The sequence below is a fragment of the Oratosquilla oratoria genome, chromosome 37, assembly GCF_046742065.1.
Source record: "Oratosquilla oratoria isolate Oo_2021 chromosome 37, ASM4674206v1, whole genome shotgun sequence".
Lineage (NCBI taxonomy): Eukaryota > Metazoa > Arthropoda > Malacostraca > Stomatopoda > Squillidae > Oratosquilla > Oratosquilla oratoria.
The window spans coordinates 27271314-27286313 of record NC_134813.1 but is presented as its reverse complement, the minus strand read 5'-3'; the positions used below and the strand labels follow the sequence as shown (position 1 = coordinate 27286313).

The 15000-nt window shown below is 41.3% G+C and overlaps 1 protein-coding gene across 1 annotated transcript in view; it reads left to right on the top strand.

Annotated features, from left to right (window-relative positions):
- LOC143019456 (uncharacterized) overlaps window positions 1-4494 on the top strand; it is a 218465-nt gene extending 213971 nt beyond the window's left edge. The window contains exon 5 of the mRNA XM_076175090.1: window positions 4322-4494. Coding sequence (XP_076031205.1) covers window positions 4322-4494 — 173 coding nt within the window. The remainder of the gene's footprint in view (window positions 1-4321) is intronic.
- The last annotated feature ends 10506 nt before the right edge of the window (window positions 4495-15000 follow it).

Below are 15000 nucleotides of genomic sequence, written 5' to 3'. Positions count from 1 at the left end.
TCCTACCGAAAGCTTTTTGGGGTGGAAAAGGTGCCTGTCCTGCATGGGGCGCTTGCTCGAGAAAACTATGGGGAATGGTGTCGATGTGTGAGTGAAGCGACGCGGCCCCAGGCGTATGTTCCACAATTTTCTTTATATATATATATATATATATATATATATATATATATATATATATATATATGTATATATATATATATATATATTTGTATGTATATATATGTATATGTGTATATATATATATGTATATGTATATATATTATATATGTATATATATACATATATACATATATATATATATATATATATATATATATATATATATATATATAGTATAAAATAAGAGGTGACCGATCTTCAAAACCTCGTATTTGTCTTTATTGTGATGGATAACATTATAACTAAGAGATAGGATAAATATCATTCTGGTCATGGTTTCAAGTAAATCGGACATTTTTTTTTTTTTTTTTTAGAAGTTGCGATGTTTCAGTGACCTTCATCTTGACCTTGACCCAGTTCCTCTTCAAATTTGTTTCGTTCATATAGGGACCATTGACCACCTTTACTGAAAATTCTCTGTCAATCTCTCATGTCGTTTTCTCATAATGTTGCAAGTAAACACGACCGAAATCGGTATCATTTTAGTGTCAGTGTCTTATTGTCAGTTCCGCCGTGGGAGATGGCGTGTACCAAATATTCGAAATATTATTTTCATTTACAACCTCCATCTTACACTTAATGTGCACTGGGGTCGTAAAGAAAAACGTGCTGGTCTCGCATTCGCTTAGTTGTGGGTTCGAATCCCGCACTCCTCTCCGATTTCCAGCAGTGACTGTTAATGACCTGCCATAGCATTCCAAGTGCATAATAGGGCAAAAGTGACGGCTTCGGCCGCAGCTACTCAGTGCCTCCTGGTGTAGAATCGTACGTGAAGATTTTTTACTTTGATGTCAGAAAGTGATCCATCAAGAGACAGAGGAAACAGATAAGAAGGACGATGAGAGACGAATCTTCTGTGTGGAAAGAAGCGCTGGTAAAGGGAAGGACAGCACCATCCGTTTTCTAAATGGGTTGGAAATAATCTAAACATGTCAGTTTCAGTTCCGAAGAATATCTTTTCTTAAGGTGGCGGCACACTGGGCATTTCTCGCTAGCATGCTGCTCGCTTTTGCTATTTCGTTTGAGGAGAAACGATTTCGGTTACGATCTTTTGTTTTCCAAATTTCCAGAAGTCAAATTTCTCTTGCGTTCTAAACTGAGAAGCTGAGTGACGAACTTAGAAAAGTTAAACCTAAAATACGAATGTTAGACACATTATTGACATGTTCTTACGGAAGTCTATAATGTTGTAACCGAAGTCCTTTCTACTCAAACTAAATAGCGAAAGCAAGTAGCATGCTGGCCTAGTGTGCCGCCACCACCACTTTTATCCTCAAGAAGTCTGTGAGAAAATGGCATTGTCTTGTTACATGTGATCTCCTCAGCGGGATTTTTCACGAGAATTAGAGCTTACCGTTCCACGTTCCTTGTCCATCTCAGACACGCTCGTCCCGTTCCACGTTCCTTGTCCACCTCAGACACATTCGTCGCATTCCACGTTCCTTGTCCACCTCAGACTCATTCGTTCCGTTCCACGTTCCTTGTCCATCTCAGGCACATTCGTCGCCTTCCACGTTCCTTGTCCACCTCACAATCGTTCCGTTCCACGTTCCTTATCCACCTCACAATCGTTCCGTTCCACTTCTTTATCCACCTCAGACACATTCGTTCCATTCCAGCGGGGAACCCATGCTATCCTCTCGGTTGCGTTTCAGGATTTGTGGTTTTGCTACAAGAGCCACCAGACGGTTTTATTCATCCAAAGGGAAATCCTCACCTCAGGGATAGAAGCGTTGGTTGGCGGCGTCCAAATACGAATTCCTTTTAGCTTTGTTTCGAATACCAAGTCTTCATCTGCCGTGGCTAATGCATCTTATGTACGCCAGATCAGTTATTCAATTTATATATTTTTCTTTTATTTGTATTCTCTCTCTCTCTCTCTCTCTATATATATATATGAATATATATATACGTAAATATACATATATATATATGAATATATGTATATATACATATATATACATATATATATATGAATATATATATACATATATATATACATTATATATATATGAATATACATATATACATATATATATACATATACATATATATATATATATATATATATGTATATATATATATATATATATATATATATGTTGAGACATTGTGACAGGTTTGAGGAAGGAGGAAGAGAAAGACACAGGTCTAGGGCCGAGTTTATTCCTGACCGGTTTCGCTTGCAGCTTGTGAGCGAGGTTTCTCATTTGTTGTAGGCATTTGTGTATTTTTTTTTCTTTTTTGCCTCTGCATATTCAAATAAATTCATTATAATGTTTATCTATATCATCTGCTTTAGCTTTTTTAAGTTATCATAGTTAAACAAGAAAGGAGCAACTCTCTTGAGGTCCTGTCTTTTATTCTCCAATAATCATACCTAGCACTTGTGGTTAACCTAGTCGCAGTGTGTGTGTGTGTGTGTGTGTGTGTGTGTGTGTGTGTGTGTGTGTGTGTGTGTGTGTGTGTGTGTGTGTGTGTGTGTGTGTGTGCATGCACGGATGTATGCAAGGGTAATTGCCAGTTTTTTTAATCCAATTAACTATGTATGTTATCTCCTACCCCATTTTCAGTTAGTTTTTTTTTTTTGGGGGGGGGGCAGCAAGGTGCATAATCAATGGTTTCTCTCAATTAGCTTGTTTTCCATTTTCATCTAAGGCATTTCCCACAATACTTCGTAACTACTTATGCACATTTCATTGTTGTTTAATTTAGTTCTATATTTACAACAATAACTATATCGTCATACTTTTGATATTGATATGGATCAGATTTGAATATACAGTGACAAGTAAGTTTTCTTCAGTTTCATCGAGAGAATTATGATATATTTATGTTTTTATATATTGCTACTTACCTGATTCCAACCGAGGATAATATCAAACAATCGTATTTTTGGTAGGATGTGTAAACTGTAGATGCAAAGATATTCAAGAAATTATTTTGCGAGAAGTAAACAGTATGATCATTTATGTTCTTTCATTCATACTCTAGAACTTTCTTCTGCCAAACATTTTATCACTTTTCTATGACATGGATTCTGAGAAAATAAGACAAATAATTATAAATATACAAATAACTAAAATAATAATGATGGAATGGAATTTCAAGACACATACGAGTAGCCTATCCCAACACTTGTCATCGAATAAGATTTTTTCTCTTCCAGGAGCGATTGTTTGCGGAAATTATATTTGTTTATTTTCTATCAGCTTGCTTTGAATGTAACGGCTGTTTTAGATTTAAAAAAAAATTGCCGACCTTTGAAACATGCAGACAAAAGTGTATGTAAAAGTACAAAATCACTAGGCATGCTACAAATACAAAGATATAATAATATGTATTGGTACTTGAAACCTACGGTCATATGTTTATCACTTATGTCCTTCTAGTATGAAGGCGTTGTCGGGTTACCATAACGACCAGAATAGGCCCCGCCTACTGCTTTCCCTTACTTCCAATTGGCTATCCGGCAGTGTTTTGGAAGCATTATGAACTATTGCCATTTCTCAATATTTTTTCTACATTACATACACAGAGATTTATCATCAGCATTACTCTTAACTTCATTATAAATACCGTCTAGATGAATCGGAATCAGAACTTTGATGTTTAAATATAGGGTATTGTAACTTTAATAAATACAAAATCAACAAGATGGTGGTTGTTGTTGACCCGATGCGGTGCGGGAAGGGGACGGTTGAGTCGGGGAGTGTTTCTTGTACCTACTTTTTCATCGACATGTTACTCCATTGTTATATATACTTCAATACATCCAACATCATGTGACCATACTTGTAATCTAGTTACCCATCCCCGCATTATCCAAACATTTCATGCATTCCCTCATTTTGTTTCTATATACTGTAGAATCAATTTACTCTCCATTTCGTGATGTTCAAATATTATTGTGTCTTCAACTCCTGTTGACAGACTACTCCAACGTAAAAAAAAAATAATCTAAATATGATTTCAATGGAAATAACACAAACGCATTTTTTGACGTAACAATACAATTTATTTAGGTTCGTGTCGCTTCAAAATCTTTGCGACGACTCATCCCGTGCGCGGGAGGGGCGCTCTCAGCCCGCCCAGATAATCGGATGTTAATTTTGTTACCAAACTCAGCTTAACCCCGAGACTAACCGTGCGCCTTCTGTTCCAGGTATGGCGACGGAGGAGGACTGGTACAAGAAAGGCCTAACGTCCCCTTGCTTTTCGGGTCTTCAGACAGCGGCCGACGAAGATTGGTACAAGAAGTCCTTGACAGCCCTATCCATGAACACTTCCCATCACCCAAACTTGTCAGCACCCATGCTTCAGTACCAAACCTAGACGCGCATCTGCGGTCTCTTGCGGCAGGTCCAGCTGCGGCGGCGGCGGCGGCAGCGCACCACCATCACCATGGTTACCCCTCCTATTACTCGAGCTATTACCATTACTACTATGGTTACTCGCCTGCCCACGACGTCCTGCACCAAGGTTCGACCTCCGCTACTACTGAGCATGGGGTACCCGACTCACCAGCGGCCGCCTCTTCTTCGTCCACCTCCACGGGCAACGCCGTCAACGTTTCTCTCAATTCCTCAGCCTCGTCTGCCGCCTACGGCGCGGTTGCGGCGGCTTTCGCGCCGCAGGCTGGCGGCGCGGGGTCGTCGGTCGTCACGTCGGTGGGGGAGTACGACCCCCGCACGGGCGAGGCCATGGGCAGGAGCAGCGCGACGGACGACTACTCGGCCACCACCCCAACTACCCCGAACCTTTCCGACTACCACCAACTACTCTATCAGCAGCAGCAGCATCAACAACAGCAGCAACAGCAGCAGCAGCAGCAGCAGCAACAACAGCAACAGCAGCAGCAGCAGTACTTGCTGCTCGGTCTCGATTCTCTGGCTTCCAAGCAGCACCAGTTGTCGTGCTCCCAAAGTAGCGGCTCGGGCCCCGTGTACGACCTAAGCCCAGAGTCTCTTCAGGGACACTCCTCCTCTCTTCCGTCTTCGGCCGACCCCTCGGCCAACGACCACCACGACCACGTCCACGACACGCTCCACGTCGGGGGCCCCGCCACCGGGTCCTTGCAGCAGCAGTACAGCGTCCAGGGCCCCCGGGGGAACGACGGCGCGTCGGGATACGGGGCCCTGGTGGCCGGCGGTGACGGGGAAGGCGTGTGTAAATATTCCGCCACAGCCACGTCGTCCTCGACCTCGGGCTTCGAGGACGGAGGGCCCCCCCAACAGGGGCTTCCGACCTCCCACGACTTCCGGCAACACGACCAAGACGCCAGCACCGACGGGGAGGTTGACGCCCTCCTTCCCCCAGAGTCGAACTGATGCGCCTCAGACCCATTCCCGTTCCTTCTGCTCCTCCTCCTCCTCCTCGCACTTCTGGTCTCCTCCTTGTCCCTCCATCAGGCCAACTCGCCTTAGAAGTGAACCCCCCCCCCTACACACACACACTCACATTTGACCTCCAGGTGGATGACCTGAACTTTCTGTGGCTCTCGCTTGCCTTCTCTCGTTCCTCGACCCCCTCCTCCTGATGGCTGCATTTTGACCGCCACATTCTCTCCCAAGGGAGGTGCTCTCAGAAACGAAGGGCTGCTTCTCGAACCTTTATACGATGCTCCTCCTCCTCCTTTAGAGTTCGTCTTTGTTCTTCCATCCGGTCACCTAGCCCGGAAAGGAAGCCCATACACCTGCTGTTCCTCCAAGTGAATCCTCATCTCATTTCCCACAAAGTTCCCCTGCTCTACCTTTGATACTTTCTTCATCTCCACTTTTTTCTTCCCCTGTAGACCACTCAAAAATTTGCCTCCTCGTGTATACACATGCAGACCCTAACCTGCAAGTTTTCTTTTTTTTTTCTGAACACATCTTTTCGCTGAAACTAAGTCTCAGATAACTCATCCACACATTCAAACACGATATATTTTATATTCTCATCAACAACCTCATGTAGACCTCTCTACATCGATCGTATTCATCGCACGTGTCCAACATATTCGTCATAAGGTCGCCTGCGCCTTTGGGTCTCGTCACGTGGAGGATATGACCGCTGTATAACGTGTCTGTGACGTCCCTTTTCCTTTCTCCATGAGAAAATAACGAAGTTGTTTGTCATGCAAGAAACACCATACCGCGTTCTTATCCTCGAACTACTTCGAGACCAGAAAGAAATTTTGTCTTTTTTCAAAAGGTTTTCAGTCTTTTTCCAGGACTGCTGTTATTTCTTTATTCGTTGTTTTTCTTTGTCAGACATTAAATTCCGACTTCTTCAATAGTACACGCTACATGTCTATGTCATCAGCCTTCATCCACAGCATCCCCATTTCTACATCAGAACCTCAACAGACAGTCCTAACCTCAGCCTCTTCTACATTCTCTTTTTCCTCCACCCACTCCTTCCTCATCCTCACCCCTATTCTGCTCTTCTTGGTTCTTTTCTTCCTCCTCCTTATCCTCCTTTCCCATCCTTTCTTCCTCCTACTCCTCCTCCTCTCCCTCCTCCTCCTCCTCTTCCTCCTCCTCCTCCTCTTCCTCCTCCTCTTCTTCTGCCTCCCCTTACTTATCCTCTTCACTGTGTTCTTTTTTGTTCCCTCCAGATTCTCTCCCTCCTCCTCTTCTCCTCCCCTACTCCTCCTTCCCCCTCCTCTTCCTTATCCTCCCTCTCTTCCTCCTCTTTACTATAATCGCGCATCCTCCTCCTCCTCCTCCTCCTCTTCATACTTCTTGATCTACTCTTCTTGTCTCTCTTTTATTCCTTTCCCCCTTCCTCCTCCTCCCAGATCTATTTTACTAGGTACTCCTCTATTTCATCTACTTATTGTCTTCTTTTTTGTCTGGTCTATCATTTCTGGGACTCTCCTATTTTCCTTCTCCTTTTCTTTCCCAGCCTCCTCTTCCTTCTACTCCTCATTCTTCTCTAAATTTTCATTCTCCTCTTCCTCCTTTTCTCATTCTTCTCATATTTTTCATTCTACTCGTCCCCTTCCTCTTCCTCCCCTTCTCCTTCTCCTCCTCTCCCTCTCCTTTCTCCTCTTCCTACTCTTTCCCCTTCCTCTCCGTTTCCTTCCCCTGCCTCCTCTCGCTCCTCTTCCTGATCTTCCTCTTCCTATTCCTCCACCTTTTTCTCTCCTTTCTCTTCCTCCTCTTTCTCCCCTTCTCCTTCCTCTTCCCCCTGTCCCCCCTATTCTTCTTCCTCTCCCTCCTCTTCCTCCATCTCTTCCTCTTTCTCCTCCTCCACCTCCCTCTCCTCTTCTTCCCACTCCTTTTTCTCCTCCTGCTCTTCCTCCTTCTTCTCTACCTCCACCTCCTCCTATTCCTCTTCATTCTCCTCTTACTCACCCCTTCCTCTACCTCTTTCTCCTCCTCCACCTCCCTCTCCTCTTCTTCCCACCCCTTTTTCTCCTCCTGCTCTTCCTCCTTCTTCTCTACCTCCACCTCCTCCTATTCCTCTTCATTCTCCTTTTACCCCACCTCTTCCTCTCTTCCTACTCCTCCTTGCACCCTTCCTCCTCCTCGCCCTCTTCATTTTCCTCGTCGCCTTCGTCCTCCTCTTTGTTCCCTTCTTCTTCCTCCTCCTCGCCCTGTACCTCTTTCTCCTCGCCCTCTTCTTCTTCCTCCTCCTCCTCCTCCTCCTCCTCCTCCTCCCTCTCCACGAGCAGGCGCCCCCTCATCCCTGAAGGTGCACACCACGACTGTGTGGAAATTCTGGGGCGACACACCCCCAACAATAATAACGACGACGACGACGACGACGAGAAGATGACGGTGACAAGAATGATAGAAATGTCAACTATTACGTCTTTGCTTCGATTGTGCACGTCTGAAATTTGTACAATTATTATTATTATTATTTTTTTTTTTTTTTTTTTTTTTATTGATGATTGAATTTTGTAACAATGGAATCAGAAGGCACATATCATTAGTGTATAGAATTCAGTCTAACACTGGACAAAGAATAAAGAAACATTCCGATACTGGTTCAGTACAGTATTGCGGTGGAAATGAAATAAGAGTGAAGAAGGTGAAGAAAAACGTAGAAAGAAAACATAGAAGAAAATAATTATATTGTAATTGAAAATGCGACTCTTTTTTTTCATCTTGACGGTTTGAGCGCTGTTCATCGTATAAAATACACGCGGTAGAACTAGTTGGAATCATATTTATTTACATTAGTTTAGACTTCATTGCTGTGAAAACACAACTTGTATCATATCCACCATTAAACAAAAACAAAACAAAAAAAAAACAAAAAAAAAAGGGGAGAATATAATAAATCTTGACAAATTCAAGTTTATCAACATATTAGGTTAGGTTTTTTCCTTCATAGAATGAATGCTTTCTCTCATCCTACCTAGACTGTGACGATTATACAACAGAACTTCAACGCATGTGCTCACTATTTTCCTTTTCCTTTTTATTAATATTGTTATATTTTTCCCTGATTACAATAACACACGAGCAAGTGTTCTTCAAGTAACTTTGTTCTCGACCACATCACAGCCTGTTCACCTGTTCAGAATGTTCATCTCTCCTAACCCCCACATCCATCTCTCTCTCACTCTCTTATCATTTTATACATCTATTTATGTTTGTCTGCCCGTCTGTCCTATCTGGTCTTCCCACACACTTACCTTGGAGGATACAATACGCATATCGATTTCGAGATTTCTTGCACCAAAGACGATCTCAGTTTCGAAGTCAAAACCTCTCCTCCTCCATCTCTTCAGAACAAAGCCGACATTGACACCCCCCCCCCTCCACTCCTGTTACCGGAGGGGGGGAGGAGCCCCCCTTAGGCCTTTGCGCCAGGGGGGGGAAGGGGGGAGGGGAAAACGGGACCTGAGGAATAGCTGCTTGTTGGCCCTCGTTGATGATGGCTGGCTGTCGAAAGTATTGCATGAGACGATTTGGTGACGGTTATTTTCGTTGAGGGCCTCTCCCTGTGACGGTTATTTCCGTTATAGGACCCGCCATTGTAAAGAAGATAACTGTGCTATGCTGATATTTTTTTTTCTCCTTTTTTTTTACCCGATGTTTCTGAACTTGTGTTTTCTATTTGTAACTAATGTACGCTTGGTGCAATGCATTCATCTGTTGGTGGGTGTTGTTAAAATGTGGAAAACAATGATGACAATTCTGACATAACATTTAAGATGATGAGAATGGTTAATAATAATGATAATGCTAATTAATACTACTTATACTAATAATAATGCTAATACTAATGCTAATACTAATACTAATATTAATATTAATACTAATAATAATGATACTAATAATATTCATAGTAATAATAATGATAATATTAATATTACTTATCGCGTGTATGACAAAAACTTCTTCAGCGTAAATGTACCCTGTCCTTTAGATTTTTAGTGTCCATGTTTCCCACCCCTTAATGAATGACCCTGACGTCGCAAGGTGACGTCACTGACCTTTGACCTCGTAGGAAATCTAAAACTCCAACAATACATGGCTAAAGGCCTCACCCTCAGTCCCCGGTATATTGTGTTCTTGGTCTCAGTTGATAGATTTAAGGGAATGTATTTGATGTAATAAATCATGCTCTTTCTCCCTCCCATATCCTCCATCCTTCTCTTTCCTTCAAACACACACACACACACACACACACACACACACACACACACACATACATACATACCTTCCTTCTAAGGAACTTACTTGTACGTGTGCCGACAAGAACATACAGGGACACACACACACGCACACACACACACACGCGCGCGCGCGCACACACAAACACACACACACACACACACACACACACACACACACACACACACACAACCATGGATACATACACGCACGAACACAATTGTCGTGGAAATTGATATGGCAATTCAAACTCAAATCCACAACACTTTTATGATCTTAACATTTGCCGTTAAATTGTCGAATCCCACCTTTCCATTTCCTTTTCCGGTAAATCATCTCAGCAGTCATACTGGCACTACACGATCTGACCCCAGTCATGTTCCACTGGAGTCAGATTGTAGTCTTGGCATGGCCGTGGTGCTCTGAAAAAGGAAATTCGAAAGTTGAGGCTTTAGGGATTCGCGTCATATCTTGAGTGACTAAAGTTGTTTGAACCCGGTCCCTTACTCGGAGCACACGATTCCATTCGCCTCCAGAAGATCCAGGGCGTCGCAGACAGACACATACGGACACACGCACATGTCTGTGTACAAAAAAAACACACACACACAGCCACATTGACTATTTCTTCGTCCTCAGATATGTAAAAGACATCTTTGTACAATGATCAATAGACTTATGAGGGCCCCTTTTGTATATAGACCCTGTTTGTCTTGCTCCTAATGTCCTCCTCAGCCCACCTGCTCTCTCTTCTTCCTCACCTCCAATCCCCCTTCCTCCTCCTCCTCCTCCTCCTCCTCCTCCTCCTCCTCCTCCTCCTCCTTAGGTGCATTTAAGTCAATAATCCCTCCTGAGCCACAGTTCCCTGAGCTGTGGTAGTTTTTTGTTGACTATTTGTTGTTGTTACCAGTTAATACTACCGTTCTCGGTCGTCCTATCCTCCTTACCCCCTCACCCTATTATTATTATTTTTTTTTTCACACTACGCCTGATCATTGAAATCTTAAACGTTTCATTGAATCGTTTCAGTTCTTGAAAACGTTTCACACTCCAGTGCGATGGGATATTGGCCTCCTGAAAATAGAACGTTTGTTCATTATTTCTGTAAATTCTATTCCGCCCTCACTAAAGTTCTTCAGCGCCTATCAGCCTGCTTCCCACACTAATCAGCTAAAATACCAAACTTCTACACGTGCAGTTACTATATCTATGGTTTTCATTGAGTACATCTGTCCACCTGCCAATGTTTGTACGACTCAAGTCCTGTTGCTGGGGGCTTGTGTATTGTAACAACCGTTCACCTCCCATGCCTTCACCCGCATCATCTCAACGTCAGAGATGTCGAATATTTTTCATTTGTTTATTCTGGCTAACGTTAGATGATTTATTCAGCTGAGGCAGATTCCCTCACTCCCATCAGGGAGCAACTCCCCTCTACACAAGGTAGTTATTGTACAAACTACCGCCAGGCGACTTTATTGATTTTAGTGGACACGGCTTGCTGGGAATCTCTCTAAATTTCGGAAAATATAAAGATATATAAAGTATATATATAATTCGGAACAAAATCTAGGAAAAACATCGGTTACTAGAATCACGTTCTAATGTTCTAGAAAAATATTGAAAAATGTATTGAACTGGGTAGGTCCCTATTGGAAATCTACTATTTTCAAAAAGATTCCCAATTTGAAGAATTAATCTTCTACTTTTATTCTTTAGTCCATTGAACACAACATGGCAGCCGCCAAGAAATTTCATTCAGCTCCCAGTGAGCCCTCATCACACCCCGTTCCCACTGAGGTATTGGAAATCATTACAAACTTTGATAATACGGAACACGGCAGTGATGAGTCATGTCAGGAAGTTCTTCAAAGGATTAGCATAATCTACGGTGTTATGGACTCCGTCTACAGTATATTGTCGATATTTATTCAAGAGGACAAAGATATTTGTAAGTCACTGAGCAGTTGTGAGACCTGGGTACGAAATGCTGACTTGAAGAGACGCCTCAACGTCGTCCATTGTCTTGACGTTGGGCCGATTCGTGTCAAATTTGAATTTGAATTGCTGGAAGAAGACTTCGCTTACACTATATCATACTTACCCAAGAACATTCCAACTATGTTTCTAACGTTCGTATAGGTTTAGCTTTTTTTAGCTCATCATTCAGCTTCTCAATCGCAAAAGTAATATCATATTTAGAAATTTAAAGATAAACGAAGAGAGTGCTACCGAAGTCATTTCTACTCGAACGAACTCAACGTTTGGTGGGAAGCGACCGAGAGGAAGAATGTTAATAAGCCTAACCAGATACAATATAAATTCTCTCGCTAACAACAGTGAGACTACAAACATAAATGGCAGACTGAAGACATAGATTTCTCTAGATATAAACTTCAGAAAGAATGGCACGGAGATGAATACGGACTTGACCGCAGCCAGGATAATAATAGTAGTGTCGTACGGTGCTGAGAGATTTCTAAATGGCGCATGTCAACACGGACTATAACATAGCATAGCTGCTTGTCACCACATACCATCACACACTACCGCATGCCACTACATACTATCACATACCATCACATATCAATGCATGCCACCACATACTATCACGTGCAATCACATACAACCTCATGCCATATTGGAATTATTGTTTATCATTATCAGTGCCATTATCGTTATAATAATCATAATCACACAGCAAAACTAAAGTTCTTGATCTCAAGAACAAGCTGAAAGAAGGAAGAGAAAAATGACACGATAATGTTTACGTCATTAAAGAAACAAATATAACTGACAGGTTAAAGACGGAAGGACGTAACGAATCATGGGAATAGATTAAAAATAAGACAGTGAGGTCTTAAGGATATCAAGAAACAGTTCTTCATAAACAGCAGTCAAGTAGGGGGAAGGTGGAGGGAAATGGAAGACTAGAAGAATGAAAGAAGGAAGGGAGGGAGGATGCGTCGGAGAGATATGGAAAATAGTGGATGAGAAGCGACAGTGGAGGTACAGTTAGCAACAGGAGTTACAAAGAGAAGAACTTAAGAAGTGAAGGCTAATTGGAAAGGGAATCGGACAAGTGACGTGGAGATATCCGTTAAATGTTTTCAAAAATTGAATTAATTTTGTCGCCCAGCAAATGGAGTAAGAAAGGTGAAGGAAGAGAGGGAAATAAAAGTAAGAGAAGAGAAGTTGGAAAAACATGGACAAATCGTTCTTTTAGATTACTAAACAGACAAACAAATGGAAGAATTGGCAAGAACGGATGATCCCAAAATAAAAGAACGGACTAAACCGAGCACAGGAAGTTCCAAGTAAATGAGCATGCGCAGAATGAAAATACGGGTGACATGATGAAAAAAGAAATAGCAGAGGGCTCGTGGAGTGAGAGGAATAATGAGTACTACAAGACTGGAAGGAGAATTGCGTTATAACTCTTTATAAAGAGAAAGGCGGCAATAGAAAGCGAAACGACTATCGAGGCCTTCAACGTACTCCCGTGGAAATTATATGACAGAATTCCGAGTGCTTCAACAGAAGGATGGGACTGAATGATGGAGTGTTTATGGATTTGGAAAAGGCATAGAACTCAGTGGACAAACGAATAAAATAGGAGATAATAGCAATAGATGAAATAAAAGAAAAGTTGTTGAAAGGTTTGAAGAGAATATACAAAGAAGGTGGGAAAAAGATAGTGAGAAGGGGAGAGAGTACACACACACACGCACGCACACACACACACACACACACACACACACACACACACACACACACACACACACACACACACACACATATATATATATATATATATATATATATATATATATATATATATATATATATATATATATATATATATATAGAAGGGGGAGCGTAAACACTAAACTCAATAGGGGAGGTTTATGGCCCGATGTTTCGAGCCTAGTCCTAGGACCATCTTCAGGGATGTGATGAATTACAATGATCAAAAGTTCTTAATATTGCCCGCTGCTGCAACTGGGAAAGGTAGTTTGCATCGCTGAGGATACCAAGGCTCCTTTCCTATTACGTGCCAACGAGTGTCAGGTATATGTAAGCATATACAGACAGTGGTCACAAATGGTCTCATGAACAATATTAAATCCGCATGTATGTATATGTATGTATATGTATATATATATATATATATATATATATATATATATATATATATATATATATATATACAATCGTCTATTGTTAGCCAGTACAAAATATCATAAATGTTCTAGGGCCAATACAACAACTCTAAAAGATAATTACACTGATATATACGCATATATGTGTAAACACACACACATATGTATATATATACTATGTGTATAAATATGAAATTAATAGATGCATGAAAACATTACCGTTGTAGGGCGTTGGTTTCAACATCCTCTCGCACTGTGTGGACCTGGGAATAAGTCTAACGGCAACTAGTGACTGCCACTTGCATTGGCTGTAGTGATACCATTCCCCATTCAAATAAAGTAGGAGTGAATACAGTTTTATTATTACTATTATTTCTAATTCTGCAGAAATGTTAAGTTCCGCAACCATGCCAAAGTACGATCATTTTACTTCCTGTTTCGAATAACGTAGAAAAGTATTTATAATTTTACATGTCGTTTGTGTGAAAGTTCATTGTACATTGACATGAATTCCGAAAGGAGTTACTATGAGTTGACAATCATTACATTTAAGTTTATCATCTATGTACATTTGAACGGTTACACATATACACGTAAAGTATCTAAATAGTAGAAAAGTATTTCTAATTTATTTTCAAATATACGATCGCCATATCCCAGAACACAATGGAGTACTTTTTTATACCTATTTTTATGCATTTTCTTTACTTATATGTTTTACTTTTAAACACGAAAACTGTCTTGTTTGTAACTAATATCAAACATTAGGACTAAGACTGAATCACCTTAAGAAAAATTATTTCCCCTTCAAAGTAGCAAGGGAATTCTAAAATAGGAAATAGATTCAATGAATGACGGCGGTTTATTAGTGATAATAACCTTCGATAAAAAGCAAGGGCAACTTCATGATTCAGTCTATGAATTAATATGACTCCACATCAGTCATTCATTTCGCTATCAGCAAATTCTCCATCCACATGTTCAAATGTTCACTTCAGTTCAACGGAATCTACGCCTTCACGATTTATTTCCCGTTTTCTTTCTTCTTTTGTGTATTA